A 21605-nucleotide genomic window follows, 5' to 3' on the forward strand; every position below is an offset into this window, starting at 1 on the left:
GCCTGTGGTACCATGTCTTTTTCACAATATTTTGAACTAATGAGATTTTGCTATTTCTTATGACATATGGTAAAATAAAAATTCATGAAGAAATATATTTTCTAGTATTAATAATGTGTATAATTCTTCCAAATAGATCTACTGTTTCCAAGTATGAGATCTTTGCATTTCTTGATAGCAAAATAGTTCTTGTGTTGTTAAAATCCTTTGTTTTACTTTTCTCTAAACTATCTTCTTGTTTTCTTTCTTCCCTTCCTGCTGCAACTAAAAAAAAATCCTGCTTTCCAATTGCTGTACAGTCTATGCCATGGAAATTAACCGTAAGTTGACATGGAAATGATGATTCTAGCCCAGGAAATGTGCTTACAATTAACCTTTTCCTTAGCTGATTACTGATAGTCTTGTAGAGGTTCCAAATGTCTCTCCTGGTTTCTGGTGCCAATACTTTTTTAAACTTACATAAAAGCCAGTGTACTATAAATTCATGAAGATTACTTCACTAATCACTGTAGGGGATCATCCTATTTTTTTCTTCAGGAAATTGGTCCCATATTGTTAAAGTGGCATTTCAAATAGTAGAGAAAGAAAGGAACATTTTTCAAAAATGGCACCAGAACAGTTGATTAACCAGTTTCGGGAGTATAGCAGTGTTTAATCCCTACCTCATACCACACAACCAATTTTTTTCCTAAATTAATATGCCAGTGAAACCAAGAAATCGACCAGAAGAATGTGAGTGTTCAATAACCGGAAGACTGAATAACTTTCTAATGATTAACAGCAAAGGAAAAAGCCATATAGATTTGTCAGCTTACAAATTAAGAACTTCTGCATATCAAAAACACAATGGGATAACGTTCATTTATGACACAGTGGGGATGACTCTCTCTGAGGGCAGAAATGAGTTTCTAAATATCTTTGTGTAATTGATATTTTCATGCAGAAAATCATTGCCTATGAAATCAGAAAAAATCATATTAAAAAAGAAATAGACAACAATATGTTATTGATCCTTTTTATTATATGTGAAAAGCAAGCACATAAATGCAGACTTTCCTTCCAGCTCCTTGCGGGGAAAACCTGTACGATGAGGATGGCAAGCGTCTCCCGCCCTGCATCCCCGGCGCCTGGCTTACACCTGCCCTCATGGCGTGCTACCTGCTGGTAGCCAACATCCTGCTGGTGAACCTGCTGATCGCTGTGTTCAAGTGCGTGTCAGGGCTGATGGCTGTGTGTTTACTATTTATTGCTTTACGGGCTGTCAGTTTAATCTCAGAAGTTTCCAGGGCTACCCTGCATTGGCATGGAATTTTTTTTTAATTCAATTTTATTGAGATATATTCACATTGCATACAGTCATCCAAAGTGCACAATCAGTTGTTCACAGTACCATCATATAGTTATGCATTCATCACCCCAGTCTATTTGTTGAACATTTTCCTTGTACCAGAAAAAGTGAAAATAAGAATAAAAAATAAAAGTAAAGAAAATCCAAAACACCCCCCCACCACCACCCCCTATCCTTCATTTAGTTTTATATCCCCATTTCTCCACCCATGTATCCATACACTGGATAAAGGGAGTGTGATCCACAAGGCCTTCACAATCACACTGTCACCTCTTGTAAGCTACCTTGCTATACAGTTGTCCTCGAGTCAAGGCTACTGGGTTGTAGCTCAACAGTTCCAGGCATATACTTCCAGCCACTCCAACACACCAAAACCCAAAAAGGGTCACCTACATAGTGCATAAGAATGCCCACCAGAGTGTGGTCCTTATGGCTTTCCCAATCCCATTGTCACCCCTCATAAGCTACATTTTTATACAACTGTCTTCGAGATTCATGGGTTCTGGGTTGCAGTTTGATAGTTTCAGGTATCCACCACCAGCTACCCCAATTCTTTAGAACCTGAAAAGGGTTGTCTAAAGTGTGCGTAAGAGTGCCCACCAGAGTGATCTCTCGGCTCCTTTTGGAATCTCTCTGCCACTGAAGCTTATTTCATTTCCTTTCACATCCCCCTTTTGGTCAAGAAGATGATCTCCATCCCACAATGCCAGGTACAGATTCACCCTTGGGAGTCGTATCCTGCACCACCAGGGAGATCCACACCCCTGGCAGTCAGGTCCCATGTAGGGGGAAGGGCAGTGAGTTCACCCACAGAGTTGGCTTAGCTAGAGAGGGAGGGTCACATCTGAGCAACAAAGAGGCACTCAGGGAGAAACTCTTAGGCACAATTATAAGCAGGTTTAGCCTCTCCCCTGCAGCGATGAGCCCCATAAGAGCAAGTCCTGTGATAGAGCACTCGTCACATCAAACAGCCAGTCCTCAATGTTTGATTGGCATGGAATTTTACTGCAGTTTTTAAAAGGATAGAATCTTTGCACTCCTTTTTTTTTCAACCCCAGATGAATCCGCCTTAATGTATTCATAAATCAGGCACTGACACCATAAATTTAATCTTTGGTTAGTATTTTAACATATTAGCATGTCTTTTTATCTTGTGAAAATATTTTTTTCAACAAAAGTCTCTTGAGGTAGTTGCGCTTGTAATTCATTATCAGAAGGACAGAAAACAACATGAATTTCATAAGCTGTTGCAATTATCATGATGTGATATAAAATATTTTTCTTACGATTTGCTGAATAGAAGATAAAATGGCCTAGGAAAGCAATGGCTTGAATTAGGAAATCAGGTTTCCTGTAAAACTTGATCATTTGGCATGATTTGTTGAATATGTGACCACGCTTAAAAAATGTTGAAAAATATTAGGGAAAAATCCTATGTAGAAATATAAACTCTGAGAACGTAACAGGACTTGGAAGAAAATATGGTTCAAACTCCTGACTTGAGAGATGAGAAAACTAAGGTAATGGGAGTTTAATCGGCTTTTCTAAGGTCCCAGGATTGGTAGACTACAAGCTTGGTCAGGAATTCTGAATTATAACAACAATGTGCTTACTGCCTCCTGTTGGAAGCTACAATAAGGTAAACACTGAACCTACCTTGAGTCCAAAATTATGCATCTTCATTCAAATCAGTTCAATAATTAAACCATTCTGTGACAAAGCAGTCAGATAGTTGTTTGATTGCAATGAGTTTAAATGCATCAAAATGCTTAGCTGAATAGTTCATACCTTAAAGTATATGAAATCCAATTCCCTGAGCATACGAATCAGTAGCTTGTGGCATCAGTTTTTCAAGAAATCATTAGATAGTAATTTCAAATGCACTAAAATCCTAAGCACATTGAGGGAAGATAATCCATAATGATAGAAACACCTAAAGAAGGGTAATCTAGAAACCAAGCCAAACTAACACTAAAAGGCATTTTTATATTTTCATTTGAATGTAACTCTGATTTTTCTGGGAAATCACAATAAAAAGTATTATAACTAATTGTAATTTTTTCTTCTTTTTAAAGCAATACCTTCTTTGAAGTAAAGTCAATATCCAACCAAGTGTGGAAATTCCAGAGATACCAGCTGATTATGACATTTCATGACAGGCCAGTCCTACCCCCACCAATGATCCTTCTAAGCCACATCTATATAATCGTTATGCGTCTTAATGGTCGCTGTAGGAAAAAAAGAGAAGGAGACCAAGAGGAACAGGACCGTGGACTGAGTATGTACAGAGTTCTTTTATTTCTATCTTGGCCTGGTTTCAAAAAAAAAAATTTCCATTTGGATACCTTCCTAGAAATCTCACTGAACTACTTAAATGCGTGTAAACAGCATTCTAGCCCAACTGCTGTTTCTTTTCAGAATGCTTTTCATGGTGTGTCAATTTTATTTTAGTGCTGTTAGTTTATATTACTGAAAATTAATTAATTTTAATATTAATATTAAATGAATCATATTAATAATTACTAATATTACTGAAAGCCAGCTAATAAAGAAATTGGAAGTTAAGAGGTCTCGAAAAGAACTTTTCTACATTTCAAAATGCTTAATTTATTGCATCTAAAGAGGATGAGGAAATAACGCTATACACTTGACTCTACTCATAAAATACAGGCAAAAGGTTTTCCAGGCAATAGTCCTTGGTTTTCACTATCTTCACAGGTAAGTCATTTTGTTTCTGGTGTTAAAAAGTGAGCCGCTTTGTGCAAACAACCCAAGTGTCAATCAACAGATGAAAGGAAAAAACAAAATGTACATGCATACAATGGAATATTCTTCAGCTGTAAAAAGGAATGCTAAAACAGGGATGAACCTTGAAATCATTATGTTGAGTGAAATATGCCAGATGCAAAAGGACAAAGGACACATATGAAATAACTAGAATTAGCAAATTCGTAGAGACGGAAAGTAGATTAGGGGATACCAGGGGCCAAGGGTTGGAGAGAATGGGGAGCTGCTGGTTAATGAGTACAGTTTCTGTTGGGGTCTTGAGAAATGTTGGTAATGAATGGTGGTCATAGCAGCACAGCACTGTGAATGTAATTAACACCACTGAAATGTATTCTTAAAAATGGTTAACATCATAACTTTTATGTTACATATTCCACCATGAAATTTTTAATAATTAAAAAAAAATTTGTGAGCCACTTTGCTCCAGCAGAAAGAGGATTACTATATATAAAAAACTCTTATTGGATGATAAAATAAATTAGAGCAGGTTGAAAATTGCCTGCATGAGGTGGAAAAGAGAGGTTAATTAAAACTGGGTTGTGAAACTCACAGTGATGTGACTAAATGGCTTCCGCGGCTTGTTTTTTCACATGGCCAACACTTCTCCCTCCACGCAGAGCTGTTTCTTAGCGAGGAGGAGCTTAAAAGGCTGCACGAATTCGAGGAGCACTGCGTGCAGGAGCACTTCCGAGAGAAGGAGGATCAGCAGCAGTCGTCCAGCGATGAGCGCATCCGAGTCACGTGCGAGAGGTGCGTCCCCAGCGGTGCAACCATGGGGCCCGCGGGCCACGGGTTTGCGGACTCCTCCGCTCTGTTTGTTGTGGAATGCCAAAGTGCATTTACGCACTCCCTTGGAGTTCGCCTGTTAAATCACACTTTGCGTTTTAATGATAAGAGTGTGAAATAACATTTACTCAAACATTCAGGGGGAAAAATGCGATAGTTCTTGCCACCACCTCCTCCCCTCCAAAACAGAGACGTTTATCCATACTCTACATTAACTGAGAGAATTATCAACTACCGGGCTACGTAGCTCCGCAGGAAACCATATTGTTCCTTCCCCTACTGATTGGCCTCCTCATCCTGCCGGGTCTTCTTGCTGCCCCTCCGGACACATTTTCCCACCTCACAGGGCAGAGGTAAAGGCTCCCTCCTCTGTGCTCCCAGGAGAACCAGCACCTGGGGCTGAGGACTTGTGAGCAGTGTGTTCCCTGTGAGAGGGAGAGCCTCTGAACTAGGGCAGGGTCTGTGTTAAAGACACTGCGCATCCTCGGTACCCAGTAAAACCAGCACAGCCCCTACGGAAGTGCTTAATAACTGCAGAATGAATGAATGCATGAGTGAGTGCATCAGTGGATGAGCCGAGGAAGGCAGGTCAGAGCTGGACAGAAAGGGCACCATCCTCCTAACTAAAATTGTAGCTTCGCTCTTCCCGGGTAGGTGGGGATAATAAACCTTCACTATCCTCAGGTTTCTTAAGTGTATGATTTTTTTTAGAACGTTTATCACTTAGAAAATCAAATTGAAGCTTGCTAAAGATTTCAGATAATTGAGAATGCATTGTTCCAAAGAATTTTGACTAACAGTGCAGATGGAAGGATTATATCCTGGAATATTCAAAATTCTAAGTATCCTGATACAGAGAGGCATGTATATTCATGAACATAAAAACGTGGAACATCACCAGGATTATTTGGGGAGACAAGTCCCAAACAAGGGCCCTAACAATTAGAACAGTATTCATGGATAAACCCCTGGAGCACAACTAGGTCAATGATTCTGTAAGCCAACCAAACCCAACCAGCCAATCTCAAGGGATACCTGTACCAACTTGTGGTCCTAATAAGGTACAGTTTCAATGAAACTTTGAAATGCTGAATTAACAGTAATTGCTAAGCTTGCAAGAGATCAAAATTATCTATTCATAAGAAAGCTAAGGCAGGCCATCTAGATAGCCAAAATTTTCCACTTAGGAGTTACATAGTAACTTGCATTTCATCAGTGGCAGTAATTTACAATGGAAATTGTGTGTGTGTGTGTGTGTGTGTGTGTGTGTGTGTGTGTGTGTTTTCACTCTGCCTCTTTCCTTTCTCTCTTCCCCTGCATTGTTTGGATTTTTACCATTCTTGGACTAAGTCTCCAAAAACATGGTTAACAAGTCACTACCAAATTGCATTTTTCTCTTGGGGCTCTGTGCATACATAATAGGCTCGAAAGCGTGCAGGGCAGTGAAAACCGGCTCCTTCCTGTTTTCCTTGGCTGGGGTCTCCTCGAGGGACAGGAGCACATTCCAGCCCCTTTGACCTTTCCCGGCTGACTCACAGGTGAATGCCAGAGACAAAAAGCAAGGAAGGAGGTAGCTTTCCTTCGCTCTTCCTGAATTCTTAACCAGGATGACGAAGGAGCAAAGGATAAAGTGGGAAAATGGAAACAAAACCAGCTATTTTTACTTAACTTTTGGCATCTGCGATCACTTCTACATGCAAGTTTTTGAGGGCACAAAGTGTTCTGCCATTTCTTTCACCTTCCTTGTTTTTAATTTCTGCATCACCGTTGCCATTGGGTCTTGTTCCTGTGCTTCTCTCAACCACCTTGTCTAGCTCCCTTCAGATTGCAGGATATGAGAATCTTTGATGTGCTGTTTGCATCAGTACCTTCACTGCCACGTTGTTCAGGCACCTTTTCAAACTTGGGCCAGCAACTTGCATGACTCATTCTAAGTACAAACATGTCCACACAGGGACAAAGTTTACAAGTTTGTCATCCTCTTCCACCCAAGTTGCTTTGAGAGCTTATGCATGGGAACCAAACTCATGGTTTTCAGTTAGTGTTTGGAAAGTTGTATATAAAATTTCACTATTTTTTTTTTCCTAAAATTGTAACATCTTGTAAGAGCCAACATTGGTCGTTCAGTGCTTCTACAGGAGCTTTACAATATGATTCTGTTTTTCGTTAACGTGCCCCTGAGTTGCAGAAGAATTTCGCCACAGGCCCTGCACTAAGCAAGCAAAGCAGTTGCTGTGTGTGCACCAATAAAACCTCCACGTGGTCTTCAAGGCTTGTTTTTTGTGGGGTGCAAAGCACAGACCACCCTTAATTCTGAGGTATCATGGCCAGTGACTTACCAGTGAGGGCCCCCTGTTCAGTCCACTCTCGTCTAGATTGCCCTTGTTCGCTGTTTCTGGCAGTTGGACAAAGCCGCCAGTCAAGGAGTCTTCATGCAGGGGACTCTGCTGAATGTCCTTTTCCCATCAGTGCACACACAGTAGTATTTTATCCCTTCAAGTCAATGGCTAGCCACACTGGTTTCCTAATCAAAAATAATGAGTTTCTAGGAAAGCCTCCTACTAAATAGTTGAGTTAAAAAGGAATGAAATTGAAATCCTTAAAGGAGATAGCCTTCTCAGAAGTGCTATACTATTTCATAAAACATACTTGATATAGATACAACAGAAGCCTATGGTTTCCCTACAGAAAGAAACCTTTTTGGTCTTGAGAGGAGAAAAGAAAAGAAGAGAAATGGTTACCCACTTGTCAATCTTTTTAAATACTTTATAATTTCTTCAGACTATATAAGCTATAATACTGATTGCAATAAGCCAAACACCAAGGTGCAAAGAACCTTTCTGTGGTCATTCAAACAGAGTATTTTTTGTTGTTGTTGTTAAAAAAAATAGTCAACTTGTACACATAACTTTGCAATTTAGTTTTTCTACTTAACAGTATATCTCAGACAGTGGGGTTCTACATAAGCCTAAGTCTCTCTTTTTGATGGTAGTATAATATTCCGTAGTTCACATGTATCATCATTTGTTCAACACTTCCTCTATTGAATGACATTCATTCATTTCACACATGTAAATGGAACCCCACCCATGTGGTAGGCACTCTTCCAAATACTTGGGTAATGTGTCAGTGATCAAAACCCTCAGGGAGCAGTGACAAACAGTAACATTATAAATAAGTACAGTCTATGGTATGCTATAAGGCAATGAAAGAAAAAGAGAAGCTCAGTCAATTAAGAGGGACTGGGTGTGCAGTTGGGCCAAGGGGCATAGGGTGAGTGCTCATTGAGAAGTGGATTTTGAGCAAAGATTGACAAGAGGAGTTGGCAGGATCTGAACAGATACCCAGGGGGTGTACTTGGAAGAGAGACAGAGAGAGCACACACCCTGAGATGTGTCTGCGCATCAAATCACATCCAAGGAGCCAAATGTGGATGAGCCCAGAGGAGAGAGGTGGGGGTAAACTCAGACAGGGAATGGGGAAGGGCAGCTGCCACCATGGGGGGGTCTTGGAGGCCACTGTCAGAGCCAGAGTTTTACTCTGAGTGAAATGGGGAGCCACAAAGGGTTTTGAGTAGAGGAGTCTCCTGATCTGACAAGCATTTCCCAAAGTTGTCTGACCTGGAATCCTTTGAGGCAAGCGTCTCCCCAGATTACTGCTCCATGGAACATGTGGTGGTTCCCTGAAACTCACCAGTCTATTATTGCCCTCAAGCACATTACAGTCTTTGGAATAGATATATGAATAAGGTTCTCCAGATTTCTCCCAAGCCAGACGGACTTTCCATTTGGTGGGTGAAATGCAGTTATGTATAGCCTCAGAAGAGATCAGACTTCAAACTCAAGCATTCACCCTTCTTTCCAACCTGGAATCCTAGACTCTCAGCCAGGTGCCACCCACTGATTTCACAGATAACTCAAAAAGCTAAAGCAACTTGCCCGAGATCTTGCAAGATGCTGGCTCAGTCCCACATTTCCTGCTCTAGACCAGGGGTCTGCAAATGTTTTCTATAAAGGACCAGATGGTAAATATTTTGGGCTTAGAGGGCCCTAGGGTCTCTGTCGCCACTACTCACTTCTGTGGTGACATAAAAGTAACCAGAGGCATATAAAGGAAACAGTGTGCCCATGTGCCACTAATACTTCACTTCTGAACACTCAACTTGGAATTTCAATTAATTTTCACTTAATATGCACCTTCTTTATATATTTTTCCTAACCTTTTAAGCATGTTGAAGCCATTCATAGCCCATGGGCCACACACAGGTGGTGGGCCAGATCATCTGCCAGCCTTACTTTGCTGACCCCTCTTCTGGACGCTCTTCCAAGGTGACCTCTTTCATACTCAGGCTTTAGTCACCATTTATACTCCTGTGACTCTCAACTTGAGTCCTCTCCTCTGATTTCTGACCCCCAGATCAAATTCCTACTCCCCGTGTCCCATATCTTTGGGCCACTGCACTTGTGGTTTCTCTCCCAGACTTGGACCTCATCTCCTGTGCTCTGGGCTCAGTGAATGGCATCACCAGCCATCCAGCTCAGCAAGCCAGACCCTGGCATATCACTGGGGCACTGCCCTCTTCTTCACTAACAAACATCAAGTTCTATTCACTATACCATGGTCCACCCACTTCTTTCCATCTCTACTCTCCTACACAAGCACCAGCTACCATCATTTTCTGTTTCCATTCCTGCGGTTGGCCCCTAACTGTTTCCCCCTATTCATCTTTGCCCTTTCAAGCATTTTTCACTCTGTAGGCTCAAATCATGTCTTAAGTTCCAGTTGTATGTGACCCAGAAAAACCTGTTCTTAAATGTAATCCATTCTAGTGGGTGTGAACTCGTTCGTAAGTAGGACCTTTTGATGAGGTTACTTCAGTTAAGGTGGAACCCACCTCATTCAGGATGGATCTTTATCCTATTACTGGAGTCCTTTATAAACAAAATGAAATTCAGACAGAGAGAGAAAGCCACAGAGGGAGCAGCCGGAAGTGAGTATCAACAGAACTTGGAAGAGAAGAGAGAGCGCAAGAAACACCACCATGTGCCTTACCATGTGACAAGCTAAGGACCAAGGATCATAAGCAGCCAGCCCCAGAACATACAGTCTTTGGGGAGAAACAGTTGCCTTGATGATGCCTTGATTTGGACTTTCTCTTAAACTCAAAACCGTGAGCTTTTTAAATTCCCATTGTTTAAGCCAATCCATTGCACGGCATTTGCTTGAGCAGCCCTGAAAACTAAAACACCAGCTCTCCTGAGATGTCCTCACTGACTTCACTGCTCTGGGGCCTGCCAGGCCCCACATGGTGTGGCCCAGCCTTCTCTCCAGCCTCACCCTGGACTCTCCTCCCCATCTTGCTCGATACTCCAGCCTTGCTGGCTTCCTCTCATTTCATCATGCTGTTCCCTCTGATTGCCCCTACTCATCCTTCGGATTTCTGCTCAAATGCCATCAAACGCCCATTCCTTATGGAAAACTGCTCTAGCCACTTCACCCTTTAGACTAGGTCATGAGCCCAGGCCTGAAGCCCCAGGAAGGCGGGGACCATATCTGAGTTCTGTTCACCACCATATTCCCAGGGGCTGCATGTATCTCCACATGGTGGGAGCTCAATTGTTTGAATGCATGAATGACTCAAAAGTTTATCTCTTGATTTGAACACAAATTTCTATCACATCCTAATTGAGTTTCCCTCCTGGAATAGCAAATAGGAAATCAACTATCTCTCTCTGGACTCAAAATACTGATTTTACTATTAGGAACTAGGAACAGTCTCAAGTACAAATGATTCTGTTGCCAATAATTGTCAGGAAGCCTGCTTCATATCAGGAACACTGAAACAAGTGTTCATGTTGGTATTGGCAGATACAGTCTGTTTGCTCAAAGGGATAATATAGGATTGCTGAAAGGGCTGGTGGGATGAGAGCAGTTTATAGATCATTTCTGCCAGTATGGCCAAGGCAGGCTTTTCAACCTCAACACTTGATTTTCATCATACCAGGTTAATGGCTGGTAGCGTGCATCTTTATCAGTTGAGGCTTAAAGACATCTCTGTGTCTTCTTCACATACTCTGTTGAACACATCATTCTTTCCATGGTTTGGCATACCTTACCACAAGTTCACAGGCTGCAAAGAATCTTTCCTTAAGACTATTGGTCAGATGATTAAACTTCCTTTTCTCAAACCATGAGAATTACATAATCTGGTGTGTTTTCCTTTTCTTCATGGCTGTAAGGAAGCTTAGCACCAAACTTAATGTTTAAGTATAGTAAATATATTAGTGGAGGTTTTTTTTAACACGTAGTGTATTTCCTCCTGTTCATAATTTTTAGATCTTTTACTTACATTTACATAAATTTTATTTTTACATCTGATATTCCAAAGTATGCAAGAGGTAACTCATAAATTATATATTTTAAGTGCATTTGGCCCTGAACTTAAGGAGCTACAGATCTCAGACTAGCCAAGCCTATTATAGCAGGCTCTGGTTATCCCCAAAACCTTCTGGGTTAGGTGGTCTCCTGTTAGATTTGTGGATCTGGCTTAAGGTCTTGTGTTTCCTGTAGAATTGGTGGGAAATGAGCAATCCCTGGCCTAGAGATCTCACTTGGCATCCTTGTCCTGTTTGACCAGGAAAAGAAGGTGCTGACAGCAGAGACCCCAATAAAAAGAGAAAATCAATAGGGTACCTAGAAGAGGAACTGAAAAGAACAGTCTTAGAAAGAAGGACAGGGATTCTTCTGATGTAGAGAAGGACATTGAAAGACAAGCATGCAGTGATAGAGAAGTTTGGGGAAGATACCATCTGAATGTCTTAATTTTATAAACTAATAGGAGTTGAGTTTGCTTGGATGATGGGAAGGAAGTGGCATTAAGTATTAGAGTTTTGAAGTGCCTAGAGATGACACTCTTGATCCTCAAACAACTTTGAGTGCCAGTGCAGAGATAGATGCAGACACCAGGCAGACAGAGACTTTTTTTTTTAAATCAACTTTATTAGTCATGAAAGTTATAGCTAGAGTGCATAGCTCAGTTCTTGTCAAATGTACCCCTACCCCGGAATTAGACTTATCCACTCAGTCATGAGTGGCACTAGACGTCCACTGGCCTCTTCTCACATAGGGCTGAGTCAGACTTCCCGACTAAGCTTTCCTTAAAACCAAGAGGAAGTGGCTCCCAGAGAGAGAGGGAGAAAAGAAGTGCACTGATTTCCTGGCCCCAAACTCCAATCAGCAAAGCAAGACTAAATAAAGGACTGGTCGGGAGTGTTACTGAAAAGTGAAGTGTTACTCTAATGGAAAGTCCAGACACATAGAAAGAAACACTAGGAATGGGGAAAAAGTATTCCCCATCAACATTATGGATGTGAAAACAGCAGAGAGGATTTGGGTTCTCCTTTATGAGAAATATGCTGGGAAAGGCAATAGCCAAGGGTTTGCCCAACAGTAATAATGGGGACCCAAATGGAATGAGACAGCGGGAAGTTGTATTGGGCCAAGTCAAGGTGGCTCCCATGACTATCATTAATGATACTCTACAGCCCAAGGGCAAGGATGCAGAAAGTGGCCTATGCATGTGGCCAAAGGGAGGCAAAGGGATACTAAGTGTTGGTGGAGCAAGTGAAACTTTCATACGCTGCTGATGGTGGTGTAAAATGAAGAGAAAAAAAGGGAGGCAAAAGGGAACTATGTTCCCAAGAACCAGTCGATAGGGATACCACAAAGATGCTAGTGTTTGCAAATGGAAGCATTAACATATTCCCATTGTACCACTGCACATTGTACACTTATCTTTGCCCAGTCCTGGAGCCCTGGCAGTGATAGATGAAGGGTTAGGGATTGGCAATATTATGTTAGAAGTAAGGGAGAGAGAATTTAGGGTATTAATAAGAGCTTCACTTAGTGGCAGACCAAAGTCTGGACTGAACAGAAAGTGAAACATAGAAATGGCTAATGATTTAAATGACTTGAATTATAGAAATTGAGGAGGTCTGGGATGTGGCCATGTGGGTGTATATGAATGATGCTGCAAAGATCTAGAATCCTAGAGCACTTACTGTACTTTTTCATAACTATTCAGTATATAATTGATTAAAAAGAATGAGAAAGCCAGCAAATTTAATACAAATCTGGTTCTTTTAATATTAGTCTTTGGTCTTTCATATATACAAATTCTGTAAGCACAACAAAATGTTACCCCAGGTGTTCTCTACAATTACTAAATTTAAAAGTCAGCTCTGTATGAAGAAGTAGATGTAAATTAAAATAGCTGGATATAAATTTTGGAGTGGATTAAGCAGCTTTATGATCTATAGATCTGGAATAAAATTACAAGGTGGGAATATTCTTAGAACTCAAGTATAGAATACCATAGGACCAGTTCAAGTATGAACTGGACCTAATTGTTCCACTAACATAATGTTTTTTATGTGAACACTGAACTCTATCATTAAGGAAACGTTCCCATATAATTTATGGAATGCCTTGCCAGTGAAGGGTGAATATTGCACATGAAAAGATGTGCCCGTAAAACAAGTTTTAATAACCAGCTTGCTATAGAAATCAAGTTTCTGAGCCCTATTCTTAGGAAAGATACACAGGGACTCTTACCTTAAGAACATGAATTTGAACCTTATGTTTAATTGACAAGAGTCTATACAAGGTCTGGTAAAGTGCTATACAAGAGTATTCTCTTGGAAGTCACTACAAAAGTTCCACCAGATTATATATTGTTGCACCTAACTATTATTTGGGTGAATTGGAAAACATTATTTGCAATTTCTTAACAAAAAAAATGTGCTTTAGTTTGTTAAAATGCTTTAAGGATTAGTGGTATCATGTTCAAAATCAAATACCCTAAATAATCAATGCACAAAGATATAGAATAAAGGCATCTGGATATTTTCTTTCATTTTACATTTGTACAGCATTTACAGTTTATGGTGTACTTCCATTTACATGATTTCATTTCATTCTCACAACACAGTCATGGTATTATTGTTAGTTTTGTTTTATAACTCTCTGGAGCTTGTGGAACAGCTTCACCCCTAAGGTGAATACAGGCACATTTCAAAGGCAACTCCAAAATTGACAAAATATTAACCAGAAACAGCCTCTCTTTTTTTTTTTTTTCCTCAAAAACAAACTAAACAGACACAAAGAATCATGATAGCTAATGGCAGTTGTTAATCTGGTACCATTATCTTTCACTTTCTTAATTTAAAAAACAAATAGAATTATATGGTTGTATGCTAGATTGTGAGACTGACACCTCTAACAGAAAGGCCCGAAGGCCAAACTTTACTAATACCTCAGTCAGAGAGAAAACCAAGGTGGGAAATACAGCTATTACTATGTCAAGAATGACTAAGTAAATTGAGTTTTGAGCTGTTCCTTAGTGATTTCAGTATGAGATATACATGAAGCAGCTAAAGGCATAGCAAACACCATCATGAATCAAATGCAGCTTTAAAATTCTATTTAAAGACCAGAAAATGATTAATTTGGGCCCAGTTGATAGATTTTGTTTGTTTCTAATTTCCTTTGAAATAAGAATGGGGAAGGCTAGCCTTCAGGAATTGTTCTTGAGGCTTGCCAGTTGAGAAATTGCATGTTAGAAAAATGGCCTTAATGCCTTTAAAAAAATATTCTTAAACAGAAGAAATTTACTGTGAAGTAAACACTGCCATAATGAATGAAATAAAAACTTAAGTGAAGCTATTTATATGATCTACAAGTAAATCCAAACACATAAATAATCACAGAAGCTATGAATTCAAATTGGGGGAAATGGATAGAAGTAGAGCTGATAAGGAATTGGTATTGCAGTTTATAAGAAAGCACACTTTGCATCACAAAAGTACCCAGCATCCAAAGAAATATCCCCTTGAGACCAGTTTTAGTCATTCCAGAAAAATAACTATAAGTGAATTGAACAAATGATTTGAAATATCCAAAAGACAGCACTGGCATAGTTTTTAAAGTGACTATTATGTTGGAAAATGTTCTGCTATGTAATAAAGAATGCAGTCATGTTAATCTAATTAAATGACAGCTGAAGCTAGGATAGCAACATACTTTTATATATAATGGCTGGGCCTCCTGCCATCTCCAAGACAGTGTTAGTTCATCTGGCTCGGTCCACAAACATCAGAGGTAGCTGCACATTGTAGAACAGGTTTTCTCAACTGACGTCTTCAAATGTCTTGGTGTTTTGGGGTTCTCAAGTTTGGAAAGGATTTTATTTTTTCATTTTGATGATGATGGCATGTTAGTGAAGGGTGACTTGATCAAATGTGGGGATAGAGAAGGAGATGAGGGAGGAAGGGAGGGTGATGGCCAGATTTTGAAAAGCTTTGAATATATAAAAGGAATAAAAATGTTTATAGGAGGACGTTAAGGGCTGTACTGAACTGGAATTGAAGACTTGAAGCTGCACTGCTTAGCACTTTACATAATATTGAGAAAGGGTCAACTGTTCATGTTATAGGATCGGTTTACCAATGGCAATCATGAAGTTTCCCTTTCACCCACTCCTTGGTATTTATCACTACTATGAAATTTGAACTTTATCTTAAATGCAATGAGAAGCTCCTACTATTTTTAAGCAAAGAGTGATATGATTGTGTGGATTATCTTTATGAATTAGAATGAGAAGACATGGGGGCAAAGAAGCTATCTGTAATAGCTAACATTTTTTGCTATATCAGCTTGAGGTATAAAATGAGGTCATATATGTTTTAATATTAAAGGAAATTACTCTGAGACCCCATCCTGCTTATTCCAAGAGACACCCCCCCCACCGAATCGGTTGCAGGAGATTCAGTGGTCCAAGAGGGCATGGCCAACCACAGTTGCACACAGAAGTGGATGCACTTGTGGAAGTACAAGGCAGAGAGGGTTATTTAAATTCCAGCTTTCTGAATGGAGAACAGGAAAAAGGGAATTCCAGGAAACTGAATAAAACAGAGAGGTTGTGGAGAGGGAGGAACTTGAGAAAGTAACCCCACAAAGTTACTTCAGAGCTCACCTTCAAGCTGTGTGTGTGTGTGTGTGTGTGTGTGTGTGTGTGTGTGTGTGTGTGTGTTTCTGCTCCTTACTGGTAAACAAAGGCATTGAGGTGGGGGTGGGAATGACATCAGCAAAAAAGGGGCAGAGTAAGGAATGCTAAAATTCTCATAAAACAAAACAAAAAAAAAACTGGCAAAAATTGTCAGAATAAACTTTTTCGGAACTCTGGAAGTTAACCAAAGGCTTGCAGCAACTTAGGGAAGCACATATTCAAGAAAAACAGCTGGATTTTTGTAAGTACAGTGAGTTTTGTGGCATTTTAACTTAACCTGGGCTCATCCTCTGCTCCCCAGCTGAGCAGTAGCCTTGAAAATAACAGCCTACATTCCTGGTACCAAAGGGTGCAGAAAGGACTTCATATGCAAAGAACTGTAATTACCTGTTTTGTCCTGTCTGGTGACTCCCTGAAAGACAAGCTTGAAGGGCTTGTTTTTATTTCACCTAACTCAGAACTGGCAGAGGGTTAAAGCAGCAGGTATGGATGAGGGGACTTGTTGGAAACATTTATAGGTATATGTAATGTTTTAGTCCCTGTGCTTGAGGCAATAGATAACAGAGATGGAATAAATAATAGATGAATAAATGAGCTGGGAGAAAAGACTGGGAAATAAGATGTCCATAAGGGCTTTGAGAAGCTCTAATCCTGGTAATGCAGAAAGCCACACACATGCATAGGACTGTGTGAAAGCTCATGGAAAAGCCAAGAAGGCTCTAAGCTCTCACTTCTGGCTCACCTTGAGGCTCTGCACAAACAGGACATGAAGGCTAAGGCAGAGCTGTAAACTGCCTGGCTTAGTACTGAAGATGTGCCCCCACATGTGCACAGAGACTGTAATTAAAGACTGGGAGTTTTTGTCATTTCAGGTGTTTAAGGAAACCTCTGTCCAATCCTTAGCTGATGATTAAGCTAATGAAACAGATTTCTACCACACATGACAAAGAATACAGAGTCTAAACAATTAGTTCAGAAAAATCACTGAAGAAACAACAACTTCTACAATAAGCAGCAACAACAACAAACCCCAGGGAGAGAAGAGAGCCTGATTTCCACAGATGTCACAATATAATATTCACAATGTCCAGTTTTCAACAAAAATAATGAAACATGAAAAAGCAAGAAAGTATGACCTATACACGGGGAGAAATCAATAGAAACTGTCTCTGAGGATGCTCAAATGTTGGACTTTCTAGACAAGGACTTTAAATCAGCTGATTTAAATATGTTCAAAGACCTACAGGAAGGAATGTCTAAATAATTAAAGGAAAGTATGAGAATGATATCTCAGCAGATAGAGAATAACAGTAAAGAGATAGAAATTATAAAAGAGAGCCAAATAGAGATCTGGAATTAAAAAGCACAATAACTGAAGTGAAAAATTCACTGTTTAGGCTCAGAAGCAGAATTGAGCAGGCAGAAGAAAGAATCAAAAAACTTGAAGATTGGTCAGTTGAAATTATCCTTTCTAAGGAACAAAGAGGAAAAAGTAATGAAGAAAAATGAACTGAGAATCAGAGACCTGTGGGACACCATCAGGCAAACCAACATAAGCATAATGGGAGATCCAGAAGGAGAGAGAGAGAAAGCGGCAGAAAGAAAATTTGAAGAATCAATGGCCAAAAACTTCCCAAATTTGATGAGAAACATTAATTTATGTGAAGTGCAGTGAACTCTCAGTAGGATAAACTCAAAGAGATCCACATCTAGACACATCATAATTACACTGTTAAAAGCTCACAACAAAGAGAGACTCTTGAAAGGAAAAAAAGAGAAGTGACTCATCAAGTATAAGTTCTCCTCAAAAAGATTAACAGCTGATTTCTCATCAGAAACTGTGGAGACAAGAAGGCAGTGTGATGACATATTCAAAGTGATAAAAGAAAAACCAGGCAACCAAGGATTCTTTATTCAGTAAAGCTATCCTTCAGAAATGAAGGAGAAATTAAGACATTACCAGATAAACAAAACTGAATACTAGTAACTGGCAAAACTGCCCTACAACAAATCCTAAAGAGAGTCCTTAAGGATGAAATGAAAGGACACTAGATAGTAACTTGAATCCATATGAATAAAGAATACCAGTAAAGGTAATTACATACATAAACATAAGTGATATTGGACGCTGCGTGCTGGGTCATGGCGGCCGCCAGGCCCTGAGGACGCGGAGGGGCGGCCTGCGAGGCCATGGCCGTGCTGCCGGCCGTCGTGGAGGAGCTCCTGAGCGAGATGGCCGCGGTGGTGCACGGGAGCGCGCGAATTCCTGACGAGCATCTGTTATCGATGAAGTTCATCTTTGGCTCCTCAGCCATCCAGGCCTTGGACCTCGTGGATCGACAGTCCGTCACCTTAATCTCTTCTCCCAGCGGGAGGCGTGCGTACCAGGTACTTGGAAGTTCTGGTAAAACATACACGTGCTTGGCCTCCTGCCATTACTGCCCGTGCCCTGCCTTTGCCTTCTCGGTGGTGCGGAAGAGCGAGAGCCTGCTGTGCAAGCATCTCCTGGCAGTGTACCTTAGTCAGGTTACGGGGACCTGCCAGCAGCTCAGCGTCTCTGACAAGCAGTTGACTGATATCCTGTTGACGGGGGAGGAACAAGCAGCGTAAATGGTACCTGCTGAGCACCGCTGTCTGTCAAGATAGAAGTCCCACCAAAGAAACGTTTTAACCCATCACGGGTCACATGGAAGAGAAGTGAAGTGGATCTTCCTGGGACTCCTGCAGGAAGGGCATGGGGGGACCCAGGTGTGAGTGAGGCTGGAAGCTTGTACGAGACTCATGGACTGTCGGAACCAGCCTCTGAGCTGCTTGGATGAAAAAATATCCCCTGGCTAGAATCAAGGATTTTAGGTTAAAATAAAGCCTGCTATGGCGTCATGCCCACAATTAGTTAAAAGCTTAAAAAAAAAAAAAAAAAAAAAAAAAAAAAAAAAAAAAAAACATAAGTGATATTATAAATGTATTTTTTGCCTGAAACTCTTATATTTTCTATGTGATTTAAAAGAGAGCTGAATAAAGCAATACTTATAAATATATGATGATGGCACACAAGGTATAAAGATGGAATCTGTAGCAATAACAGCATACGATGGCAGGGGAGGAAGACAGGAGCTTTATAGAAGCAACATTTCTGAATATTATTGAATTAATCCGAAATAGACTGTTACAAATTTAGATGCTAATTGTAATTCCCCAGGCCAATTTCTAAGGAAATAACTCAAAAATATATAGTAAAAGAAATGACAGGGAATTTAAAAAGTACACTAGAAAATATGTATTTAATACAAAAGAAGGCAGTAATGGAGGAATAAGGAAACAAAAAAAAACTAAGACATATAGAAAACAGAAATCAAAATGGCACATGAAATTCTTCCCTTAAGAGTAATTATATTAAATATAAATGCATTAAATCCACCAATTAAAAGGCAGAGATTAGCATAATAGATTTAAAAATGATCAACTATATGCTGTCTACAGGAGACTCACTTTAGATTCAAAGACATAAATATGTTGAAAGTAAAAGTATGGAAAAAGATATCCCATGCCTACAATAATCAAAGGGGAGCTGGAATAGCAATGTTAATATCACAAAATAAACTTTAAGATAAAAATGTTACTTGATACAAAGACATTATATAATGATAAAAATGTCAGTTTATCAAGAAACAATTTAAGCAAATATGCACCCAACAAGAGCCCCAAAATGTATGAAGCAAAATCTGATAGAATTAGAGGTAGGTCATTTAAACATCAATAGTTGGAAACTTCAATACCCCGTCTTCAATAAAAAATATAACAGATAGAGAGAAGATCCATGAGGAAACAGAAGACTTGAACAACACTAGGTACCAACTAAACCTAACGGACATCTGTAGAACACTCCACCCAACAACAGCAGAATACACATTCTTCTCAAGGGTACACAGAATGTTCTCCAGGATAGACCATATGTTATACCATTAAAAAGTCTCAGTAAATTTAAAAAGACTGAAATCATACAAAGTGTGTTCTCAGACAACAGTGGCATTAAAGTATAAGTTAATAACAGTGGAATTAAAGTATAAGTGAATTTGGAAAATTCACTCATACATGAAAATTAAACAACACATTCCTAAATAGCCAGTAGGTCAAAGAGGAAATCACAAGGAAAATTAGAAAATACTTTGAAATGAATGCAAATGAAAAACAGAACACACAAAACTTTTGGATGCAGCAAAAGCAGAACTCAGAAGAAAACTTATATCTCTAAACACCTACGTTGAAAAGGAAGAAATATCTTAAAAGCATTGAGAACTAAACTAATGAATAGACAACTGCCCAGGCCTAGACGGATCATTGGGCTACACATACTCAGGACAGATCCCAAGAGCACTGCAAAGACTTTGAAAGCTGAAATGAAATTGGCACCACAGACCACAGAGAGTAGGCTGGAACCTGCAGCCTGATCTTAACCAAGTAGGTTGCCTACTGAAATAAAAATATCAACATTCCCCATGGGATTTAAATAAGACTCAACTTCTCAAGATATAATATTCAAATTGTTAAATGTATAATCCAAAAATCATTTGGAATTTGAAAAACCTGGAAAATCTGAACTCACCTGGGTGAAAGAGAATCAATAGATACAGCAGCATGGTAACACAGATGTTAGAATTATCTGATAAAGACTTTAAAACAACTATTAAAAAATGCTTGAACACAATTGCAAAGACTTGAAACAAATGGAAAAATGGAAAGTCTCAGCAAAAAATAGGAGATATAAAGAAGAACCAAAGACAATTTTGGAACTGAAAAATGTAATAGGCAAAACTAAAGCTCACTAGATAGACTTAATAGTAGAATGGAAATGGGAAGGGGAGAGTCAGTAAATTTGAATATAGATCGGTAAGAATTTCCTGATTTGAACAACACAGACAAATAAACTGAACACACACACACACACACACACACACACACACACACACACACACACAACTTCAGGGAACTGTGGGACAATAGATAAGGATAGCAGTTGTGCCATCAGAGAGAGTCCCAGAAGATGAGAAATAGTGTGGTGCAGAAAAAAGTATTTGAAAAAATACTAACTGAAAACTTCTCAAGTTTTATGAAAGACATAAAACTTAGAGATTTGAGAAACCCAGCAATGCCAAACAGGATTAACCAAAAGAAATCCACACCTAGACACATCTTAGAAACTGCTAAAAACTAAAGAGAAAGAAAAGCTTTTGAAATCAGCCAAAGAAAAATGACACAGTGCTTATAGGGAATTTGAATGATGACAGATTTCTCATTAGGAACCGTGGAGGCACCATAATTTTAAGGTGCTGAAACCATCAATGCAGAATTTTATAGATCTGCCAAAATAATCCTTCAGGGATGAAGATGAAATAATTACATTTTCTGACAGAAGAAAACTAAGAGAATTCATTGACAGCAGACCTGCTCTAAATGAATTACTACAGGAAATTCTTCAGGCAGAAGGAAATGATGCCAGAAGTAAATTTGGAATATCAGGAATGTAAGGAGAGCACCAGAAATAGTAAATAAATGTATGGATAAACATAAATATGATTCTTTTCCTCCTGAGTTCTTTAAAACATAATTGACAGTTGAAAG

General features: G+C 39.5%; 2 protein-coding genes across 2 annotated transcripts in view; both read left to right on the top strand.

Annotated features, from left to right (window-relative positions):
• The window catches only part of TRPM1 (transient receptor potential cation channel subfamily M member 1), a 101657-nt gene that overhangs the window by 72359 nt on the left and 7693 nt on the right, over positions 1-21605 (top strand). The window contains exons 21-24 of the mRNA XM_037832863.1: positions 300-320; positions 1064-1208; positions 3424-3626; positions 4753-4885. Coding sequence (XP_037688791.1) covers positions 300-320; positions 1064-1208; positions 3424-3626; positions 4753-4885 — 502 coding nt within the window. The remainder of the gene's footprint in view (positions 1-299; positions 321-1063; positions 1209-3423; positions 3627-4752; positions 4886-21605) is intronic.
• Positions 18117-18872, top strand: LOC119531527 (zinc finger SWIM domain-containing protein 7-like). Its single transcript, XM_037832861.1, has one exon. The coding sequence runs from the start codon at positions 18177-18179 to the stop codon at positions 18594-18596; it is 420 nt and encodes a 139-aa protein (XP_037688789.1). The 5' UTR covers positions 18117-18176; the 3' UTR covers positions 18597-18872.

Source organism: Choloepus didactylus, chromosome 4, assembly GCF_015220235.1.
Source record: "Choloepus didactylus isolate mChoDid1 chromosome 4, mChoDid1.pri, whole genome shotgun sequence".
Classification (NCBI taxonomy): Eukaryota; Metazoa; Chordata; class Mammalia; order Pilosa; family Megalonychidae; genus Choloepus; species Choloepus didactylus.